General features: G+C 36.9%; 1 protein-coding gene across 1 annotated transcript; it reads left to right on the plus strand.

Annotated features, from left to right (window-relative positions):
• Positions 1 to 19,460: 19,460 nt before the first annotated feature.
• LOC114176330 (protein VACUOLELESS1-like) lies at positions 19,461 to 23,947 on the plus strand. Its single transcript, XM_085670417.1, has 8 exons — positions 19,461 to 19,623; positions 19,747 to 19,865; positions 19,945 to 20,037; positions 21,031 to 21,120; positions 21,203 to 21,316; positions 22,257 to 22,373; positions 22,504 to 22,575; positions 23,855 to 23,947. Exons 1-8 carry the CDS (start codon positions 19,605 to 19,607, stop codon positions 23,945 to 23,947), a joined length of 717 nt encoding a protein of 238 aa, XP_085526543.1. The 5' UTR covers positions 19,461 to 19,604.
• Positions 23,948 to 24,163: the final 216 nt, after the last annotated feature.

Raw genomic sequence — 24,163 nt, forward strand, 5'->3', positions numbered from 1 at the left:
CCAAATTATCTGGAATCCTATAATATGTATTTACTAAATATATATTAACAGTTGTATTGGAAGAGAAGTTGATGTTTGTATAACTTGATGATGAAGGATTGACCCCAACCAAGGATGGAGGCACATGCTTAAGAAGACTAAGCATGTTTAGAAAGGAAGTTCACTAATCCTTCATCCCTTTCATTTGTGTTTGTTATTTTTGATTCCCTAAGTTGACTTAGTTGAATCAACTTTAGTTGACTTGTTGACCTTTGACTAGGTTTGACTTGTTGACTATAGTTGACTTGACTTAAGCCAACATGCTAATCTATGTTTATTTGCTTTGTAGGTTAATTAGGAGTAAGAAAGCAATGTTAGGTGGCGCATGGTGATTGGGGAGCATAAATGATGCGGAGGAGAGAGTAAAGCAAAGGCATAAAGCATAAAGTAAAAGGCATAAAACAAGTGTACCTATGTACCTTTGGCCTCCTTTGTTTTTAGCACACTTTGGCAACATTTTGGAGACATATGAGACACATTCTTTGTCTCCTTTTGTGCCAGAACGAAATTAGCCTTGCACACACCATAGTTAGCTCTTTTGTCTCTCATTTTTTGTAACCTTATTTGACCTAGTTTCTAGAAGCTAGGGTTAGGTTTTTGTAGAGACATCCTTAGGTATCTTTTATTTGCTTAGAGGCCCCTAAACTCTTCTATATAAGGGGTGCTCCTAGACATGTAAAAGGGTTGAAGATTTTGAAGTAAAAACACTCTTGTGTCTCAACCATTTGTGAGAGTTTCCTCCCTAGGGAGTGAATACTTTTAAGCCTTATCTTGCATAGCAAGTGGCGGCACACATCCACTCATCTTCAAGGTTGTCATGGCTTCTAGCCTAGCCTTGTAGTGGCGTGCTTCTCACATTTTTACCATTTCTTTCCTTTCCATTTTATGTTTTCTTCTTCCTTTAATTGTTCTTGGTTTTATATGGTTTATGTGCTTTCCATTTCCTTTTCATTTTGAATCAATCCATCATCTTCTTCTCTTGAGCTTTGAGAAAGGAACCTTCACATCTAGATAGCTTGCTATCTTAATGTCCAGTGGGGATTTCACTTAGCTTTCTTATTCAACTCACACCATATTCAATAATCTTAAAAGAAAACAACATAATCCTTCATCACTTGAACTTGGGTATTCTTATACTGAAAACGATATTTAAACACCAATTTTTCACTCATTTTTTACATCATCCGACGTGACATTTTTTTAATTGAAAACGTAATTAAAATTTGGATCATGACCTCGCACACGTGTGGGGACATATATTGAAAGAGAAAAAAAAATGTAAAGTGGTTTTATTTTGTAGAGTCTCGAGAACGTTGAAAAATGGGGTTTTGTGGGAGGCTTGAGAACATTCCTTCACCGGAGAAAATGGGTTTCTTGGGTCGTGGTAGAGGCTGGAGAACGTTCCTTCACCGGAGAAGAGGGGAACCTTGAGCGAAAATGATTGAAAGAGGGAGAGAATGTAACGTCCCATTTAATTAATAAGCATAATTAAAAGAAGCGTTACACAATTATAATATAACAGCGCATTCCTGGAGTTTATTTATCACTCCTTACTATCCAAGGAACAACACGATGCCCAAAAAGAAAACAAGTCATACAGTTTACTGGAATCATAAAGAAACTTAAAGAGGGTCAAGTACATGGGCCGTAGCCCTAAAGAAAGCCCAAGAAGAACATGAAGTCCAGCTCAAGAAGACTAAGCAGCGAAATCGTCTCTCCCCTGTTGACCACGAGTACCTCTCTCATCCGCTCCCATCAATAAATTGATGATCATCGCAAAGGTAAAAGAGCAACATACAAAGCAACCAACATGGAAAGGGTAAGCTAGAGCCAACAAGATTGTTATCATGCAATCAAATATATTTTCATAGTCCAATGTACATATACCACCCAAGCATGTTATGACCTTTCAGTCAATACACTAAGACACGACTCGACTCATTAGGATACATATAACCTGGTCGAATTCAACGAATGCTTGCACTAGTGGTGGATACCTCTGCTCACCCCCGAGCTGCTCACCCCCGACCTAAGTGTTACAATGAATGAATTCCCTCACACATAAGATTAGTCCTTAATGAGTTTCAAGCCTCCTGCTACACTCACCATAGGAGTCAGTCCGCTCTAAGTGAGGCTAACTGACTCCTTAGAGTGTCAAGATGCAATCCTTACCTTGAATCTTTACCAAGTTATACAGATGGGGTACCACCATGGACATCCACTAATAGGGGCCATGGAATTACGTCACGACCACTGAAGCACGACCCTGAAAGTCTCACCTAAAGGCTCCAAGGAATTATGCGCTGACTCATACTAGACACATTCATACAATTAAGTACAATAATCATGCATTCGAACTTTGTGTCCACATTTGTGACCAAATTCCCATTCATTTTCCATGTTGTACCATACCATCTCATTCACCAATTTCATGAGTATAGAATCTCATCTCATACCAATACAACTGTCATTTCCACAACATCCATCTCATTCACTTTACATGCTAAGACCACATCAATATATCAATTCAATCCATACCACATATATTCCATGCTATTTGTTAAAATCAGATCTGTCTAATTATCTTAACCACAAAGGGATCTGAATTGATTAATAGGCTTTTATCTGGTTTAAGAATCTTGAATAAATCTTTAGGTTTTAAAGCTCAATTAATCTATTTCACAGTTGTGGGTTAATGGACTGTTTAAATCAATCAAGAAAGACTATGAGAGAGAAGAAAGAAGCAAGACACACAATTTATACTGGTTCGATTCAAGGCGAATCTACATCCAGTCTTCTCCTAAGTAACACACTTAGGAGGATTCCATTAAACAAACAGGATCCAAGAATTACAAGCACACCTATGTAATTCTAAACCCCCAAAACCCAAGAACTTGATTTACCAATCAAGAACTCCCCCTAGGAGCAATGCATCCACACAATTGCACCTAGGCCTACACTTCACACACTGAAGCAACTGTAATCAGAAATACAGTAAACAAAAACAAGAAACGAATACACCTATGTGGTGCAGATTTGACAAGATGCTCCTTGATTCAAGCAAGACCCATCATGGTAGAATCAACTATCAATTCTTCTTGGATCTGCACTTGAGTGATCTTCCAGAATATTCAGAAACTTTGTGACTCTCAGGTGGCTCTCTTTCAGATGGAAAACTGCATGATCTATCAAATTTCTCCGAGGCCAAAACAGATTCTAAAAACAACTTTTATACAAAGATTTCTGCTGTCACTAATTTGATTAGGAATTTACCTAATCGATTATCGTGAGTATATTTTCATTTCCTTTGTGTCATACTCACAACTAATCCATTAGTTAAAAAACTAACCATGCAAGATTACACAGCAGACCTAAAATACATTTGATAAAGAAAAGCTATTTGCCTAATGCATATCCTAACTGGACCAAGCTATGTTTTATTTTAGACCAGTAGACAACATCAAAATTATTCTTCATTCATGGGTGATGTAGCTCCCCCTTCCAACAATCTCCCCCTTTTTGATGATGTCCAAAACATGGACTGTGATAAGCCTGCCTACAGCACATTAAGCAAACAACAACAACAGTACACAGTATAGGCACACAAGGCAAACAACAGCATAGGCATATAACAGATATCACTTTCATTTTATTCTCCCCCTACCACTATAACCTATCAATATACCATATTACAGAATTCTCCCCCTTTTTGGACAGTAGCAAAAAAAAAACAGATTCAATACAGGACAACAGAGAAAAAAATAGCTAAACAGCGCATCAATATAAAAGATGCAGCAGGAGATAATGCATAACAACCAGGATAATAACTGTGCATAACAACCAGGATAATCAGAGTATATAACACATTACAATCCCAACCAAAATAATCCTAGGCTAAGGGAGCTATGCTAGGATAACCGCAAAAAGGAAACACACACACCTCTAGGACTACTGGATCCTAAGGTCAAGGGATACAGACTGAGACTATGAAGGTTGGTACTCAAAAAGTGGGTGTGTGTGGGTAGAAGGCTAAGCTATTCTTCGTCAGAGGCACGACCAGTGTTGAGTTGAGCCAGTTGTTGTTGAACAGAGGTTAGTTGGTGCTCAATGGACTCCAGTTTTGTCGTCCAGGTTTGATGCTGATCAAAGAGAGCTGTGACCATGCGCAACATTTCCTGCTCGTAATGAGTTCTGGTGGCAGAAGAGGAGGCGTCAGCAGCATCCACAGGGTCATTATCTGGTTCATCCTTGAAGCACCAGGTGTTGCCCCGAAAGGACATTCCCATGTGATGAAGGGCATTTGCCCCAATCAGGCTTGTGTGATTTGGAGTGTAGGAGGCCTCACCAGAGAAGTCCACTTTGTAGTGCTCAAGAACTTTGCACACGAATACGGCATAGGGCAGAGGATAGTTGGGTAGCTTGATGGCTTTCTGCATTGTATCAGAGATAACCTCAGACCAGTCTACAAGAACATTTGACTTGAAAGCATGGATAAGGAAGACGTCCTCTATTGTGAGTTGAGCATGGTTGTCGTTGCGGGGAACCAGAATCCAAGCAGTTAAGAATGCGAGCACCCGCTCATCTTTCTTCATCCCACCGGCGTGGAAGATACTGTAGTCGCGTTTGGCTTTGGGATCCCTCAAGCAACCTTGGTAGATATCCAGGCGATTTGCCCCAGGAAACCCTCGATGGGCCGGAATGCCGGAGATGCGGAAGTCAGCAATGGAGGTCCAAACATATGTGGTGAGGACAATGTTTACCCCTTTGACGCGCAAGGTGAGAAGATCGTCTTCACATGCAAGATTTGTGTAGAAAACCCTAACCAAATCGGGGTAAATGTCACCTGTGAGTTGAACGAACGTCTCCAGGTGTTGGGAGGAGATAAGCTCTGGGAAGGCAAAGCCGTGATTGCAAAAGAAGGGCAGTTCGACGTGCTTGTGGTTGATGACTTTGCGATTGTGGAAGGAGTCATTGAAATTTTCTTGAGCGTCGCGATCACTGATCCAGCCATCAATATCTGGATCACGTTGCTTGGTTGCCATGCGCTTGACACGTTTGCGAGAGGAAGAGGAGGATGCCATGGCGGAGTGGTGTAGGGTGTTAGGTGACGGCGGAGCAGGGGTGGAAAGGGAAAGGGAAGACCTAGGGTTTTTGATAGATTAGGAAGTACCAGGATCCTAGGTTCAGAAGTTAAGACTGCTATTAAGAGCAGGGAATATACTTACCTAATGGATTAGCGGGCTCCTTTTGAGAAATTAGAAGGCAACTATGTGAGGCAACACTGACACAGAATGGGCTTAACCAAGCACGTTAATGGATTAAGGCCAAGGGTAGGCATGCAGCTACACAGTCTGGACACAAGCAGATGTAGAAACCAGAACGAGCTAGGTATGAAAAAAATGTTTTAAACATATATGTAGTATGCATGTAACTGGAAATGAACTCTAACAGTTTAACTATGATACCAGTGACATGTAATACACTTGTAACAAAACATGAAAATGCACACACACACAACATTAGTTAAGTAAGCATAGTTAATGAGAGCAAGTGATGTCCAAAATACCCAATTCATTTCTCATAGTGTAAAACCTCTCTCTGGTTAGAGGTTTAGTAAAGATGTCTGCCAGTTGATGTTGTGTGTCAATGTACTCAACCTTGCATTCTCCCTTGGACACATGATCCCGGATAAAATAGTGCCGGATTTCAATATGTTTGGTCTTAGAGTGCAGAACTGGATTTTTAGTAAGATTAATTGCACTGGTGTTGTCACATTTTAAAGGAATGTGATCAAGGTGGATGCCATAATCCTCAAGTTGGTTCTTAATCCAGATAGATTGGGCACAACAGCTGCCAACAGCTATATACTCTGCTTCAGTGGTGGACAGAGCAACATAGGCCTGTTTTTTTGAGTGCCAAGAGATTAGAGAACCACCTAAGAGATGGCAGGTTCCACTGGTGCTCTTCATGTCAATTTTGCAACCACCAAAATCTGAATCGTTGTACCCTACTAAGGAGATGTTTGAGCCATGAGGATACCACAGACCCAGATTTCTAGTGCCTTTAAGGTATTTAAAGATACGTTTGACAGTAGTTAGGTGAGAGTCTTTGGGACAGGACTGGAATCTGGCGCATACACACACACACACACACACTGTGCATGATATCTGGACAGCTAGCTGTGAGATAGAGAAGTGATCCTATCATTCCACGATATTTAGTTTGATCCACTGCAGGCCCTGTTTCATCAATGTCTAGATAGCAGTTTGTAGCCATAAGAGTGGATGATTCCTTGCAAGCTTCCATGTGAAATTTTTTCAGTTGCTCAGTGTAGTATTTATATTGATGGATAAAGAGTCCATGTTGTCCTTGCTTAATTTGGAGTCCTAAAAAGAAGTGCAGCTCTCCCATCATGGACATTTCAAACTCATCTTGCATGTTTTTTTAGAATTCTTTGCATAGAAGAGGATTTGTTGAACCAAAAATGATGTCATCCACGTAGATTTGAACAAATAGTAGATCATTTTTAGCTTTCTTAATGAAGAGAGTAGAGTCCACCTGCCCTCTTCGAAACCTGTTTTGAATCAAGAATTCACTTAGCCTTTCGTACCATGAGCGATGGGCTTACTTAAGTCCATAGAGAACCTTTTTCAACTTATACACGTGATCTGGAAACTCATAGTCTGTGAATCCAGGGGGCTGCGCCACATAGACTTCTTCCTTAATAAATCCATTTAGGAAAGCGCTCTTCACATCCATTTGGAAGAGCTTGAATTTTAGTAAGGATGAGATGGCAAGGAGGATCCGGATGGCCTCAAGGCGTTCTACAGGAGCATAGTTCTCATCATAATCAATCCCTTCTTCTTGACAGTACCCTTTGGCTACCAATCTAGCCTTATTCTTGATAATCACACCAGAATCATCCAGCTTGTTGCGAAAGGCCCACTTAGTGCCTATGATTTGCTGAGATTGAGTTCTTGGAACAAGATCCCAAACATAATTTCTCTTGAATTGATCCAATTCGTCTTGCATTGCTAGAAACCAGTGTTCATCCTTGAGAGCATCATTCACTGATTTTGGCTCAAGTTGAGAGACAAAGGCTACATTTAGACAAAACTGGCCTAGTTGCCTATGTGTGGAAACACCTTTAGAGATATCCCCTATGATGTTGTCAAGAGACATATTTTTAGGCACTATCTAGTCAGCGGGTAAATCTGCTACAGAGGTCGAAGTCTCAGCTGCTCCAGGTGATGAATCTGCTGCTGCTACAGGTTCAGGTTGTGTCAAATATGCACCTATGTCATTTAATTCTGCACTATTTCTTGAACCAGAGGAATTAGCAGCATGATTATCAATATTCTCATCAAATGCAACGTGAATGGATTCCTCTATGGTTAATGTTCGTTTGTTATAGACACGATAGGCTTTACTAGTGGAGGAATAACCTAAGAAGATGCCTTCATCAGCCTTAGGATCAAACTTGCCAAGATTTGATTTTCCATTATTTAGTATGAAACACTTGCAACCAAAAGCTTTGAAGTAAGATATGTTAGGTTTTCTACCTTTGTAGATCTCATAGGGTGTAAGTTTCAAAACAGGTCTGATTAACACCCTGTTCAGCACGTGGCAAGCTGTACTTATAGCATCTGCCCAAAAGTATTTTGGTAGAGAGTTGTCATTGATCATTGTCCTTGCCAACTCTTCCAAAGATCGATTTTTTTCTCAACCACACCATTTTGTTGTGGCGTTCTAGGGGCTGAGAAATTATGTGAGATACCATGATTTTCACAAAACTTTTCAAAAGATTCATTTTGAAACTCACCCCCATGGTCACTCCGAATGGATTTGATTTTCAAGTCTTTCTCATTTTGAACAATTTTGGCAAATTTCCTAAAAACTGAGAAGGTGTCACTCTTACATGAGATAAAGAAGGTCCAAGTAAAGTGAGAATAGTCATCCACAAGACCAAGTGCATAAAAATTTCCTCCTAAGCTTCTGGTTCTAGAAGGTCCAAACAGGTCCATATGTAACAGTTCTAATGGATTAGAGGTGGAGATATGCTGTTTTGACTTAAAGGATGATTTTACTTGTTTACCTTTTTGGCATGCATCACACAACTTGTCTGACTTAAACTTTATATCAGGCAACCCAATGACTAACTTCTTTGACACAAGCTTATTTAAGTGACCCATATGTATGGGTGCAAGTCTTTTATGCCAAATCCAAGGTTCATCATTTTTAGAAAAAAGGCAAGCAATTGAATCAAAAGAAGTGTTTTCAAAGTCCACCATGTATATGTTCTGAATCCTTTTTCCTACAAAAACCAGTTCATTTGTGGATGCATGACAGATTAAACAATGATGGGCTTCAAAGGTTACTTTCAGATTTTTATCACACAGTTGGATAATGCTAAGTAAATTGTGCTTGAGTCCATCTACCAACAAAACATCCTCAATTTCCACAGTTGATGATGACCTTACCTTACCAGATCCAAGAATCTTACCTCTGTTGTTGTCACCATAAGTGACATGTCCACTTACTTTGTATGAAATTTTGCTGAATTTCGAGCTATCACCTGTCATGTGTCTAGAGCAGCCACTGTCCAAATACCACATTGACTCCTTAGCTTCAGCATTGTCCTGCAAAACAGATTATTTTGATGAAGCAGGTACCCAAACAAACTTGGGTCCTCTTGTGTTAGACTGTGTTGCAGTTCTTTTAGGCACCCATTTGAATTTTCCTCTAGGAACCCCACTGTTTTTAAAGTAGCAGGAAGTAGAGAAATGACCAGGTTCAGAATAATAGGTGCATATAATGGAGGATGGTTTACTGATGTTGAGAAAATTTCTGCACGATAATCGATTAGGGTTGCCACTATAACCAATTCCCTCTTTATTCAGCACACTCCTTTGGGATCCTAAAACAGCATCTAGGTTGGATCTTCCTAGAGTGAATTTTGATAGGGTTTTCATTAAGTACTCTATCTTCTTTAGCTGTCCTGGACAGTACATACATCTAGACCTGGAGTGTTTTTCAGATTGTTCTAATTTTTCCAAGCAAGTTGTTAGATTCTCATTTTCCTATTCTAACTGCTTTATTCTACCCTCCAGCCACTTAATCTCTCCTTTACGTTTGCTATTTGACTTTTGTAGTTTTGTAGCTTCCTTATGCAGTTCATTAAAGGCATCAAGCAGTTCATAGTAGTCATTTTCCTCATGTTTAGATGTGAAACTACTTACACTATTTTTGGATGATTCTACTTTAATGGATGTTTCAGCTTTAGCCATCAGACACAAATTATTTTCCTCTTCAGTGTTGTCATCAGATTCACTGGATGTGTTGGAGTCATTTTCCTCCCAAGCAATGTAGGCTTTCTTTTTCTTCAGGTGCTTCTCTGCCTCATTTTTCTCATCCAGTTTCTGCTTCATCTTCAGCACTGGACAATCAGCTTTGATGTGTCTTATCTTGCCACACTCATAGTAGGTTTGAGTTCCAGATCTGGACTGCCTCTTGTTTCCTGCATAACTGTTATTAGTTTTGTTCTTATACTTCAGAAATTTTGAGAACTTTTTCACCATTAAGCTCAAGGCTTCACTATCAGAGTTTCCATCATTGGAGTCATCTGCATAGTCTGCTTTCTTCTGTTTTGCTGCAGATTTTACTGCACTCTTCAAGGCTATTGTGTGCCTTTTTTCTCCATCCTCTTCTGCCTTGAGTCTCCCAAGTTCTAGTTCATGTTCTCTCAGCTTCCCAAAGAGTGTGGCTATGTTCATGCTAATGAGGTCTTTGGATTCTGAAATAGTAGTGACTTTAGGTTGCCATGTCCTGTTTAAACTCTTCAAGATCTTGATGTTTAGTTCTTCATTATCAAATATTTTGCCAAGAGCTAGGAGGTGATTTAGTATATGTAAATCTCTTCTGTACATCACATATGCTTTCCCCAATCTTCATTCTGAACATTTCATACTCTTGAATAGAAGTATTTTTCCTAGCTCTTTTAACTTCATTCGTGCCCTCATGGGTGACTTCCAAAACGTCCCACATCTCTTTGGCTGATTCACACACAGAGACCTTGTAAAATTAATCCAATGTTAGTGCAGAAGATATAATATTCTTAGCTCTAACATCATAATGTGCCATCTTATTCTCATCAGGGATCCATTGTGAGAATTCTTTGGGAAAAGTCTCTCCATCCACTATTTTAATTGGTTTAAAAGGCCCATTTACCACTGCATTCCACACCCCTTTGTCTACTGATTCAAGAAAGATTTTCATTCGAATTTTCCAGAAGGGATAGTTTTCCCAGCAAACAGAGGGGGCCTATTTATGGATGCCCCTTCAGCAAAGGTTTGAGATGTATTCGACATAACAAGATCTTTCTAATCGACTAGCGTGCGATTAGCGTGCGATTAACCAACTCTGGTGCCAATTGTTAAAATCATATCTGTCTAATTATCTTAACCACAAAGGGATCTGAATTGATTAATAGGCTTTTATCTGGTTTAAGATGAATCTTGAATAAATCTTTAGGTTTTAAAGCTCAATTAATCTATTTCATAGTTATGGGTTAATGGACTGTTTAAATCAATCAAGAAAGATTATGAGAGAGAAGAAAGAAGCAAGACACACAATTTATACTGGTTCGATTCAAGGCGAATCTACATCCAGTCTTTTCCTAAGTAACACACTTAGGAGGATTCCACTAAACAAACAGGATCTAAGAATTACAAGCACACCTATGTAATTCTAAACCCCCAAAACCCAAGAACTTGATTTACTAATCAAGAACTCCCCTAGGAGCAATGCATCCATACAATTGCACCTAGGCCTACACTTCACACACTGAAGCAACTGTAATCAGAAATACAGTAAACAAAAATAAGAAACGAATACACCTATGTGGTGCAGATTTGACAAGATGCTCCTTGATTCAAGCAAGACCCATCATGGTAGAATCAACTATCAATTCTTCTTGGATCTGCACTTGAGTGATCTTCCAGAATATTCAGAAACTTTGTGACTCTCAGGTGGCTCTCTTTCAGATGGAAAACTGTGTGATCTATCAATTTCTCCGAGGCCAAAACAGATTCTAAAAACAGCTTTTATACAAAGATTTCTGTTGTCACTAATTTGATTAGCAATTTACCTAATCGATTATCGTGAGTATATTTTCATTTCCTTTGTGCCATACTCACAGCTAATCCATTAGTTAAAAAACTAACCATGCAAGATTACACAGCAGGCCTAAAATACATTTGATAAAGAAAAGCTATTTGCCTAATGCATATCCTAACTGGACCAAGCTTTGTTTTATTCTAGACCAGTAGACATCATCAAAATTATTCTTCATTCATGGGTGAAGTAGCTTCCCCTTCCAACAACATTATTTATAGCATTCAAGCGTAGAAACAACAAGACCCACAACGCATCTCGCTCAAGCCAGAAGCCCTCGCTCAGGCGAGAGGAGTTCCCTCGCTTAGGCGAGATCACGACAGAGGCAGTGGGAGGTTTCTCGCGTACTCGCTTAGGGGAGTCCTTCTTCGCCTGAGCGAGCCCACCCCTCGCCCAAAAGTGAGGTCCCCTCGCTTAGGCTGCCCTGCAGCGACACACCTCGAGCTCCCACGCGTTCTCGCTTAGGTGAGCGTCTCTCGCCTGAGCGAGATGGTACTTCGCTCAAACCAAGACCCTCCGCCTGAGCGAGAGCTTAAGCGCAAGCTGGCGTTTGTCCCGTTGCAAGTCTCGCCTAGGCGAGATAGGGTCGCTTGGGCGAGAATAACAAGTCTCGCCCACCGTTCATCCTACAACAGCCATATTTTTCATACCTAAACCATAACTCTAACCAACACATACATCCACAGTAACATACGAGCTCAGAGAAAAATAGAATAAGGCAAAACGAACACTAATCACACCAAAAAGAAGGTTTCTAGCTTCCCTTACCTGGAACGGTTTAGCAGAAGACTCCTAGACCACACTTAATTAGCACAGCAGCTCCGATGCTAGTTTAGGGACGACTTAATAAGCTGGAAAAAAGGAAAGGCAGCAGAGACATGAGCTACTCAGAGTAACAGTAGCAGGAATTGCAAGCACAGTGGAGGAAATACTCACGTGAAGAGGAAAACACTGGTTCGAACTCGCTTGACCACAGTAACACCAAACTCTAACGGAGCGGGAGACGACTACGACTCTAAGGTTTTTCTGAGAATGAGCAAATAAAGTGAGTTAGGGCAGACTTGGGGTTTGGTTATATCACTTGGGCCAACCCTAGGCCCAATTACTAGGGGCAGCCCTTTACTTTAGCGCAGAAAGGAATAAACCAATTTTAATGGGCCTTATAGAGAACTACAACCATCACCACCAAAGCACTGCATGTTTAGTTGGTTTCGTTCGTGATGGAGCATCTGACGACAAGGTTTTGTTTGTGCTGGTTATCTTGAGCAGGTTTCATTTGTGTTGGACGTGTTTTATAGTAGTTATTTACAGTTTGACAGGTTAAAAGTTCAATATCTATTGGTAAATGTGTTCAACACCTTCAAAAATAATTAAGGTAATTGAATTAAATTGATTATATTTATTTATTTTTAAAATTTAGAGAACAAAATATATCGAAGTTTCGGACATAGAGACAAATTTCAATTTTGGATTAAAATACAGGTTCTAAAAACATGCATAACTCATAAATTAAATATTTTCTTGGTTCTCATATTTATTCAAGAATATTTATGTCTCTACATTTTTATTGATCTTAATTGGATCTCTATTTTAAAATATGTGTAACAATTAGGTTATGTTCACTAGTATTATATTAACAACGTTAAATATGTATCATATGTACAGTTCGTGGTTTACTTATTTTTAATTTTTTTTATATTTATTTTATTTTATAAAATTTTAAAAATACATATTTTGTCACATGTCTAAGTCCGATGATGTCACGTGTTGAATCTCAATTTGATCCTTTATTTGTTATTTTAATTTAATTCAGTCATAATTGTTTTAAAATTGAGCAATCTCTTCATCTCGAAATTGAAATCAAATTTAACTTATATAAATGTTACAAAGATATTTTTATTAAAATTAATATTTTTATTAAATATTTTTAACAATATTAATTTTTTTAAAGTTGATATCTTACATTTATATTTATTTATATTTATTTAAATTTTGTTTTAATATTTTAAATATATTTATTTTAAATTCTTATAAAATTGTTCTAAAATGTTACCTTTAAATTTATAAAATTTTTATTTTTAAATCAACTCTAATATTTGTATAGAAATGATTGATACTAGTATGAGACCCATGCCTACTAGGTATATTGTGAACTTTGGTCCCGTGCAAAAGTATTATTCACACATGAATAATTAAATTAAAAAAAAATGCAAAAATATTGTGAGATAATAATGGTAAAAAAGTTATAATAATCTGAAATTGATGTTAATAATTTTAAACAAAAATACATACAGATGTTTTTATCAAGGTAGATGTAACGTCCCAATTAATTAATGAGCGTAAATTAAAGAAAACGTCACATGATTATAATATAACAGCGCAGTTCAGAAGTTTAAACATAAGACCTTACAACTAAGGCACACCACGATGCCACCAAAAACAGGATAACAGTTTGACTGAAAGTTTACAATTTCACGAAAGAAGAATACAGGGGCCATAGTCCTAAATAAAAGCCCAAAGGAAACTAAAGTCCAGTCCACGCGGACTATGCAGCGGAATTATCACCTCCCTGTTGTCCACGGGTGTTCCTCGTCTCTGCTCACACCAACAAGTTGATGATCATCGCAAATAAGAGTACCACACAGTAGGAACACACAATAACAAAAGTAGGGTAAGCTAGTGCATAAAACCACATCATCAATGAAGTTAGATACATATTCACAGTCCATCATACGTACGTCACACAAGCATGTTACGACCTTTCAAACAATATACTACGACTCGACTCGACTCATCCGGATACATATAACTTGGTCGGATTCAGCAGATGCTTGCACTTGTGGTGGATACCTCTGCTCACCCCCGAGCTAAGTGTTACAAGTGTTTCAATGAATCAATTTCCCTCACCACAAGGTTAGCCCTTAATGAATTTCAGGCCTCCTGCTACTCTCACCACAGGGGTTAGTCCGCTCTAAGTGAGACTAACTGACCCCTTAGAGTGTCAAGATGCAATCCTTACCTTGAATCCTTACCTAGTTATATAGATGGGGCACCACCATGGACACCCACTAACAAGGGCCATGGAATTACGTCCCGACCACTGAAGCGCAACCCCGAAGGTCTCACCTAGAGACCCCAAGGAATTACACGCTAACACGGACCAATCAATCATAAATTAGCAATATTAGAACGTTAAATCATGTTTGAAATTCTTACCAACCCTTGAGATTAATTCCTCATACTTATCACATTTTGAATCCATGCCACTGATCATCACCACCCCATGAGTCCAGGGCCTCATCTCAAATCAATACCATGTTACTTTAATTCCAGTCCACTCATTCATTTCATATGCCAAGTTTCCACAATATCCGTCATTTACCATTCATGAATCATATCATGCATACTTAGCAATCCATTGTGCACATATACATACATATGGACATGTATCTCATCACAACAATCATACCCAAACAAATTCTGATCATCCAAGAGCAATCAAGCAACCAAACACCGCCCTGTCTCGCCCAACCCCTCGCTCAGGCCGAAGGGTCTCGCTCAGGCGAGACGTTCTCGCTCAGGCGGGTCCCCTTCGCCTAGGCGAGGCTCGAAGGAGGAACCAAGAGCCAACACGGGATCTCGCTTAGGCGAGTCCCTTCTCGCCTGGGCGAGATGTTCGCTCGCTCAAAAAGGTGAGCGGGTCGCTTGGGCGACCTTTCGCGCAAAAGGGTTTGGGCGAGTCCCTGTTTGTCTCACCTAGGCGAGATTGGCTCGCTTGGGCGAGATTATCAGGTCTCGTCACTGTTCTCCTGTAACAGCCACCCACACCAACTCAACCCAACATATCCATGCGTCCACAGCTAACATAATCTCACACCAATCAACATAAACTCAAAACAACAGCCAACAACATGGAAGGAAGCGGAATATAAGTTTAAGCCATAGCTTCCCTACCTGGAATGGGTTTGTACAGGACTTTCGACGCACAACCAAGGAGCACAGCAGCTCTAGAACGCATTAAAGAGCTGAAAACAGAAGGTACACGGGACAAGGGAGCGGATTAATACTAAACCCTAACTGTGAAATTCAAAGGAAAAACAAATGGAACTCAGACGATCTAGAGAGGGCACTTATATGGAGTAGAAACTGGCTCGGGGCTAGTTCGAGAAGGCTTGGGGAGGAACCCTAGCAGAGCGTCTTGTGAGAGCAAGGGGAAAAGACGATTGGTCTTCTGAAAGTGAATGAAAATGTGAAATTAGGGCAACACGAAGGGCTCTTATCTCATGGGCCAGCCTTTAGGCCCACTGCTGTAGGGCAGCCCTTAAAATTAAGATGGCAGAAAAAAAATAATTGGGCCTTACAGTAGACATTGAATTTATAATAAAAATTAAACATAATACAATAAACATGAAAGTATTATAATAATTTTTTTTCTTTTTAATATTCAATAAAAATAATAAATAAAATAAAAATATATTAATAATAATGGTAAAAAAATAATTAATAATTATGGTATTATATTGAAATATACATTAAAATATTTTTATATGTAAATTAATATAATAGTATGCATGATTATAAATTTAAGAAATTGTTTTAGGTAATGTTTCGATAAATGAATAATTGAATATTTATTGCAATTAGAAATTAAATGCTTTTGAAATGTAAAAGTTATCGTGTATTGAGTATAAGAATCAGCGTGATTATTATAATAAAAAATATAATTATTATAACCAATAAAAATTATAAAACAGTGACAAAAATATTTTAATAGATAAAATTAATGGTTACAAATTCATGGTTCAGTAACCATCAATTATGTAATAAGTAGGCAAGATGCTTGTTATGCGAAAACTCACTAGTGCAAAATAAGCTTTTTATACTTACATTATTATACCTGTTCAAATTCACCAGGTATAAAATAAGAGGGAGATGACAATTTTGTAAATAATGTGAGATTTTTTATGCCAATTATACTTTCAACCGGTATAAAAATTAATGCGATGACATTTTTGCAATATTAGAAAAGACTTTTTATACCCGTTATAATTAAAATTGGTATAAATTATATATATATATATATATATATATATATATATATATATATTTATTGACGGTCGAATTGTAACAGTTAAATAAACTGCTAAAATTATTTTTGTTTATGTTATTTTTCTTTATCCTCACAATCCGTCGATTATATTATTTTAAACTTAATTAGTGAGTCTTTTATTTTTCAAAGCTTCCTTTTCACCGTAATCTTCTTCACTATTTTTTTTTCTTTTCATTTCTCAACACCTCTACACTGTCGTAAACTCGTCGACCACCACTTCTGCTATCCCCGATGAGATCAAGATCTTCACCACAATGTCGACACAACTCACCGCCCAGTCTCCATCACTGCTACATCTCCTAGTTCAGTCTCCTCACCGCTCATCCCTGTGTTTTCGTGTTTTGTCTCTCTGGTAAGTGGTGCTTCTCACTTCATCGTCTCATTCTAGGTTTCTTTTCCTCCATTTATCTCACCTATGTAATTTAGGGTTTAGTTTATGTTGTTGTTAATTTCTCTGAATTTTGGAATAATATGAGAAAGGAAAGGTGAACTCTACCTTCGTTGATGAAAAAAAGGGTGTACTATCCAATTCACACGAGCTTCAGCATTCGCAACAACAACGAAAAAGAATGTAAGAATGTGAGACAACGAATGAATGGGAAACAACTCCAAGGGATGTAGGTAATTCTGATTTAGATCTCTAGTTTTTTTCTTTTTGTTTCTGATTTGTTTGGTGCAAGAGAAAATAGTAATATCAGCATTAATAGTAATAAACCTACCTACCTAGCTACAGAGATGGAAGCTACACACGTTCGAGAAAAGGGTGTTGTTGAGGGAAGTGAACACATGTTGGTGGGAAAGAAAATGAAGAAGTTCTAAAGAACATTATTGCAACTCATCCTTTGTATGAAGTTTTGGTTCAATCTCACATCAACTGCTTGATTTCCTTTGTTTTCTTTTTCTTTTCTTCTCTGCACATTTCTTTTTGTTTTTGACTCCTAAACTTTGTATTGATTAAAGCAATGATGTTGAATTATCATGATCCGGGGTCAACAATTAACAGAAAAAGAAAGCTTCCATTCTAGTATAACTGTGGTGACCTACATGACTATATTTTTGTCTAAGTTAGTTGATACAAAAGTGCTTATGAGTGATGAATAGGATCCGAAAATGATGGTAGAACAATTTAAAACCTTAATATAGTAAACAAGACAATGGTGGAGTAGAGTATCTAACAGTTCAGAAAAAAGTAATTTCTCACTTTGGTTATAGCTGCAAAATTTATGATATTTTTGAAAGAAAAAAAGTTTGTTTCTTCTAATTTTCTGAATGATTTTAACTCAGAGAAAGTGGGTGAAAAATGAAGATAAATAAGTAGATTTTACTCACTTTTCCTTAAACTACACAATTCATTAAAATGGAACAGCTTTTGTCATTTGTCTTAATTTGGGAGGGTATTTTCTAGTACATCTATATAAATATAACAGAACTGTTTCTGTAATGGAAACAAGACCAGACATTTTTGGTAAACAGTTACATATATCATATAAGAATTTGTTTTAGATTAATGTCAACTATTTGTAAAGTCAGTGATACATGATTTGATCAACAGTGTTGGAAGTAAGAGGTTAAAAGCTTTATCATGTTTTTCTTTTCATTATTCAGAGACCCTTGACTTAGGGGAGAATGACTTGAACGAGTATGAAAGTATCTTGAGGCCTTTGAAAGGTTAGTTGTGATTAACATTTGATAGCATTTTATATTTAAACAAGATATGATTGTATGCATGCTCCTTATTCATAATTAGTGAGTATTAATCTGTTGATGTTCTCAATTTTGTCATTATCAGAGAAAGACGAATTTAAATGGCCAACCAATTTGATCTCAAATAGTTTGAGCAAAAGATTTGTTTCATCTATCACTACAAAATAACATGTTTTTATTAGCAGTTAAATTTTGCTGGTTAGTTTACCCCGTTAAAAAATTATCATTTGTGTTGGTTTATTTTAACCGCAACAATTACTTATGTATTATTTGGATATTTTTAACTTTTTATAATTAGAATGAACATAACTCTTCAACCCAATCTTTGTCCCTTATAAAGACTTTGTTGTTGTTGTTGTTGAAATCTTAATACGTAGCTTCTACATATTCCAGAGTAGCAGCAAATGAATATAGATTTGCATTATAATGCATTGCATGTTTCGTGTTATGAACCCCTTTCTTTTTGGTTTTTCAGCCTAAATTTCTTCAGTTTTGAGATCCCTTCTTTCAATTCTATCAATGTCTTCCATCTTAATGAAATCTTTGTTTACAAAATAGAAGTTATCTTGTATGTTTAAGTGTTTATGATTGATATTTTATTCTTTTTATAACTTTTCTTCATTTAGAAAAGTCAGAGTGCTGCTGAACTTGTTTAGGTTGTATCTTCTATGCTAGGAAGCTAGAAATTTGGAGCAACTTTGTTGTGATCCATCACGAAGGTTAGTTGCTGATTGCATTTCTATTAAATATTTTGCCTACTCATGTAATATACATAGTGGTCTTCCTAATTAATGGTGGAATCAATGCATTTTCATTTGAAAATACTAAATGCAACATGACACTAAGTTGTGTTTATTTCATGGCTGAGATTGGCTTGAGCGTCTAGAAGGTATATCCTTTAAATGTCATGGATGAATTTTGTTAAGTTGTGGTTAGAAATCCAAATGCAGATTTAACACATTATTTTGATGTGATAGGAGGAAATAGCATTGGTGGAGTCATAATAGCTATGTTAGCCATACTGAATTGGTCAAGCACGAATTGGTTAGGTCCAGGAATTGGTTTCATTGGTAGTGCTTCTACAGCCATACTGCATAATGATTGGAAACTTTCTCGTGGTGTATATATCTTTGTTTTAATTGGTCTTGTGCTTCTGCTTGGTGTTATTTCAGCTTTGATAGTTGTTGTCAAGCCATGGACTGTAAGTGCAATTCAATTATGTGTTGAATTCAATGTCTCTTTAACTGGACCTTACTTCTGTGTTGAATTCTTATTGTTGGCAAAATAAGAATTTTGTGGATGATTTATGACTTGTTTTTGGCATTAAAATCAATAAGAAAGGCCTTACTATATTTGGATCTTAGTTGATATGTGAGGTCTTCATTTGGATTTTAATTATAACATCATCAAACTGTTCATTCTTATAAATGAGATTCTGATTTTATTGTCATTCCCCAGGCTAATGAAAATTTGAGATTGATAAGATCGTCTCTTCCTGAGGCAGTTGAAGCTTGCGTTGATGCTGCAGGTCATGAATTTGACGTTTCACGCTAGCGAACTCTCTTAAGGGCAGCCAGTTATGGGCAGGCCTTTTGTAGGTGAGTTTGATCTGGATATACTGGTGATATTTATTTAAAAATGTTTTGTTGTGGATAGTGAATGTCTCAAGACTACAGAGGGACACACATTTTCTGATATTTGCTCTCGGTAATGATATCCAGTTGACTTTGACAGCAATTTTCAACGTGATCGTATCCAAGAGATGTGTAAAATTCTGCGGGTCTTGAATGCAGTGCGCAGCCCTAAGATTGGCATTCCTCTTAGTATTCAGCAATACAAGGTTTTTAAGGCTTACTTGTCTATCTCAGTGCTGAAATTGCCTGTAGTGACACTGTACTGAATTAGCTTATTGCCATCAGTTGCTTACACCATCTGTTCTGATCGGTCGCCTAATTACTGCTCACCAACATCTGCTTGCACTGAAAATATCAGAATATCTTGGAATGAATCAAGTAAGTTTTTGTGTATTGTACGAATTACTGTATAGTTTGGCATTTTGTTTGTTGGCTGTACAGCCATTGATTTTCCTTTTGATCCATCCAATAGCTCCTTACATCCCTCCATTCTCTTCATATTCACATTCCCTTCTGTGCTGCCAAGTGTCCAGTCTGTCAGTGCCACCTTTCTCTTTCATAACAACCTCCTCTACTACACTTTCCAAATTGTTCTCTATTCTATCGATGTGGACCGTCCTTTCTACATTATATGCAATTGGATGGAGGATGAGGTCCATTACCTTGGGTGGAGGGATGCATCTGAAGACACAGGCCCCGATTTCCCTATAATTGAACCTGAACCTAACTAATGAACATGAACACTGAACTGACCTAAATTAATTACCATTAGACATTTCAATAACTCCATGACACTATTAATCACTCGTGAGGCATATTTTTAACCATTACTGCCACTACTATGGATAATTGTATTCAATCACATTCATTTACTCTTAACCACTTGTCACAAAATTAACTACTACATTTCTTCAATAACCTCATGATGCAATTAACCTCTTATGAGACATATTTAACTGTTAGTGCCACAAGCACAAATTGACTTATATATAATCACATTTTTCCCCTAAACCTTTGTGAGAAAAAGTTAAACATATTTATATTTGTCCAAAGCATATAAAATAACCATGCTGTCATTTTCAACCACATCTTATGGGTGGACGTTGGGAGGAACATTCTCAGCAGTATGATAGTCACTACTCTACTTTGCATGCGTGTGTTTAGTATAGGAGTACAACTAAACTTGTGTGAAAATAATAATGGGATCTAACAACTGCAACAACTAAATAGATTGCTTTATTTTATTCCTCTCCCCCTCTTGCCATTAATATCATTAACACATTAGCAGTCTTCTTTAAGCATATATGTATTTTTTGATCTTCCTTTAAGTATACATGTGAGTTTGATATTTTGGCGACTGCTTTTGTGTAGGAGGTGGTGATAAAGCATTGGGCATGTTCAAAGATAACTGCTTCATTGGCAATTCCTGATGCAGCTCTTTTGGAGATTCTGCTGGATAAGGTTATCCTCCCCCAACTTCAAACACTGATCATTCTATTTATTTTTTTGCAATAAGGCTTGAAATTTCTGTTTTTTTACTCAGTTAAAACTGTGCAAAGGCATATCCTATGCAGCTGTTGCGGCTCATGCAGACAAAAGCGGCAGACGAAAGTTAGCTGCCTTACTTGTTGAACACGAGCCTCGATCATCAAAACAGGTGCTATTCTGATTCTCTTGTATTTATAGATACATGTTGAAATTATTGGCTTTTAATTCACACCTCACCTCCCATGCATCTTTCTACCCATTTTGTTGGCTTGTAGCTCCTCACCTCCCAAGGTCAAACTTCTTTGGCTGAAACTCTTTGTACCACAGATTAGGGTAGCATTTCTTTTGATTATTCTCCTTATGGTGTTAGTAAAGTGTCGTAGTTAGGAATAAAATATTTTTAGAAGACAGTTGTATACTGAATTAATGGGATAGAAGGGGTGTCAAGGTATAGGGATTCATTTTCTTATTTAGCTTCTTTAAGACGAGGGTTCACTTTATAGGGTATAATGCAACCTCTGATTGAGGTGCAGAAAACTTCCATAGTGCACTTTATGGATGCACTTTAGAGGGTAAAAATTGTCAAAATGATAGCCAAATAGTATTAAATAGTAGTTTGGTGAAACTTTTTATCAAAATGAAGTTTGTTGTGTCGACCGTAGGTGTAACCTTTTATTTAAGAAATGATATTTTTCATAGTTTAAAAATAAATTCACTTTTATTTTTCATGTATTTTTACTTTATTAAAAAATTAATATTTAATGTTCAATTTTTTAAATTATTTTTTGCTAAAAATCAACCGCTTTGGTAACTGGGGTCTTTAAACCAAAATGTATGAATATTTAATATTACTACTTGTTTTTGTAGTTCCATTAGTTATTGGGCCCCACACTATGGTAACATGTGTATGATGCTCACGCAGATTGTGGAAAGAATGTCAGGTTTATCACCACACTCTAAACATGATTCAATTATTTTTAATTATGCAATTAATGTTTTCTTTGATTGTATATGTTATCTAATTTATTACTTAATGTATTTACAGCATTTATCTGCTATGTACAGTGTGTCCTTTCTCATTCTTTATGGAATTGCCCTGGCAACTGAAGGTTGGGGTTGATGCAAGTTTAAAGATTTATCCGCCCTTTGCTGGTGCGGCTGTATCAGCAATTACTCTAGTTGTTTCATTTGAGTTTGTTGTATCTCGTCCTTGCCTAACTCTTAAGGTTTGTGAACTCATTGCAATAAGTACTGACTTTTTAAACTACTTTAAAATTGGATGAATGGATTCACAAGAATGAAACTGTGCCAAACTTTGTTCGACTTGAAGTTCTAACCTTTGTATATAATGTACAGATGATGGAAGATGCTGTACATTTTCTCGGTAAAGAAACTGTTATTCAAGCAGTTGCTAGATCGACTACAAAGGTGAGTACATTTACAGATAAGATTACATGGCCCTATTTTGCCAATATGTTTATTTTATTCTGGTGATCCTAGCTTTGTTTGGAGTAGTAGGTATACTAATATTCACAACAGTTATTTTATGCCTGTGCATATAGCTAAAACATTTAATCCTTCACAGAAACAATTATTGTTAACCTTTAGTTTACTTCTCTGAAGTTAAATACTTTTGCTATCATTCTGAGAAATTTTTATACTGATTATAGTCGTGTCATGTGAGTATATTTATTTGATAGTATTTTATACATCATCACTCTGTTTTAGCATTTGGAACCTCAAACTTGAGCACGATCTTGATTCCTGTTACTGAATACTTTTCTTATTATTCTTGGGATTGAGTGAGTTTTGATGTATCTTCAATATAGATCATCTTGTGGTTGTGTGTTGGGCTCATTTGATGATTCTTAATTAATTGATTGTTACAGGAGGTCAACAACGCTTCACGACAAAAATAGGGATAGTGATAAGGATGATTATCAAGACTGAGACTATGATGTTGCGACATTAGAAAATAACCTAGGTCAAGCCTTCCGTTATGGAATTTACAATAATGATGACATTGAAGAGGTACAATGCATTTATTTCAGGGGATCCTCGTGTTTGCATTTCGTAGTGTAATTTATTATATAGCTCTGAATGGAAGAACCAAAATATGTGGAATTTTTGTGAGATTATTAAGAATCACTTTCTGATATAGTGTTGGTTTATCCTCACAAAGCCTTTAGAATTGTTTTCTTCACATGGTTTTGTGAACTTGATTCAAATGTTTTCCATTTTGTTGTTGCAAATTTGTGAACTATGATTGAACTTTAGAACACAGTAGATGTTTCTAAATGAATTATATATATATATATATATATATATATATATATATATATATATATATATATATATATATATATATATATATATATATAATCTTCTAAAGTCTAATATTAGGAATTCTGGGTTGGATGCTTCTATGATCAAAGGAGAGAAATAAGATGACAGGGTAGAGATATGTCTCCTGATTTCAGGTTATATATGCATAGAGGTGGTCATCAATGATATTATATGAATTTAACTTGTAGTGCTCACGTCAACCGGAAAACTATGAGTGTGGATATTATACCATGAGGCACATGCATAGAATCATATTCGCAAACATTGTTGACTCATGGGATATCGTAATATGTACAATTTATAAATCACATCTTAAGTATTTATCACTAAAAGATTATTGACTCAACTATTCATTGTGTAGATTTTCAATGACACATCTCCAATGGATCAAGGAGTCTTGAAGGAAGTTCGTGAGCAGTGGGCTTCGTTTCTTTTAAGTGTTTATATAAGATGATGTTAGGTGTTTTATGACTTATATAGTAATTCGTTTAGGAGTAGTATTATATTTCATATAAACATTAGATTCTATTTCATGTAAATATTAGATTGAATGAGATTTGTTTTTTGGATGTTTTGGGTAATTATATACCGTATATGATGTTAGGTGTTTTATGATTTATATAGTTGTTCCTGCAGAGAACAAATAAGATAAGTTAGGCACAAGCGTCAC

Source organism: Vigna unguiculata, chromosome 3 (assembly GCF_037176805.1).
Source record: "Vigna unguiculata cultivar grain cowpea cultivar isolate G323 ecotype 2 chromosome 3, ASM3717680v1, whole genome shotgun sequence".
Classification (NCBI taxonomy): Eukaryota; Viridiplantae; Streptophyta; class Magnoliopsida; order Fabales; family Fabaceae; genus Vigna; species Vigna unguiculata.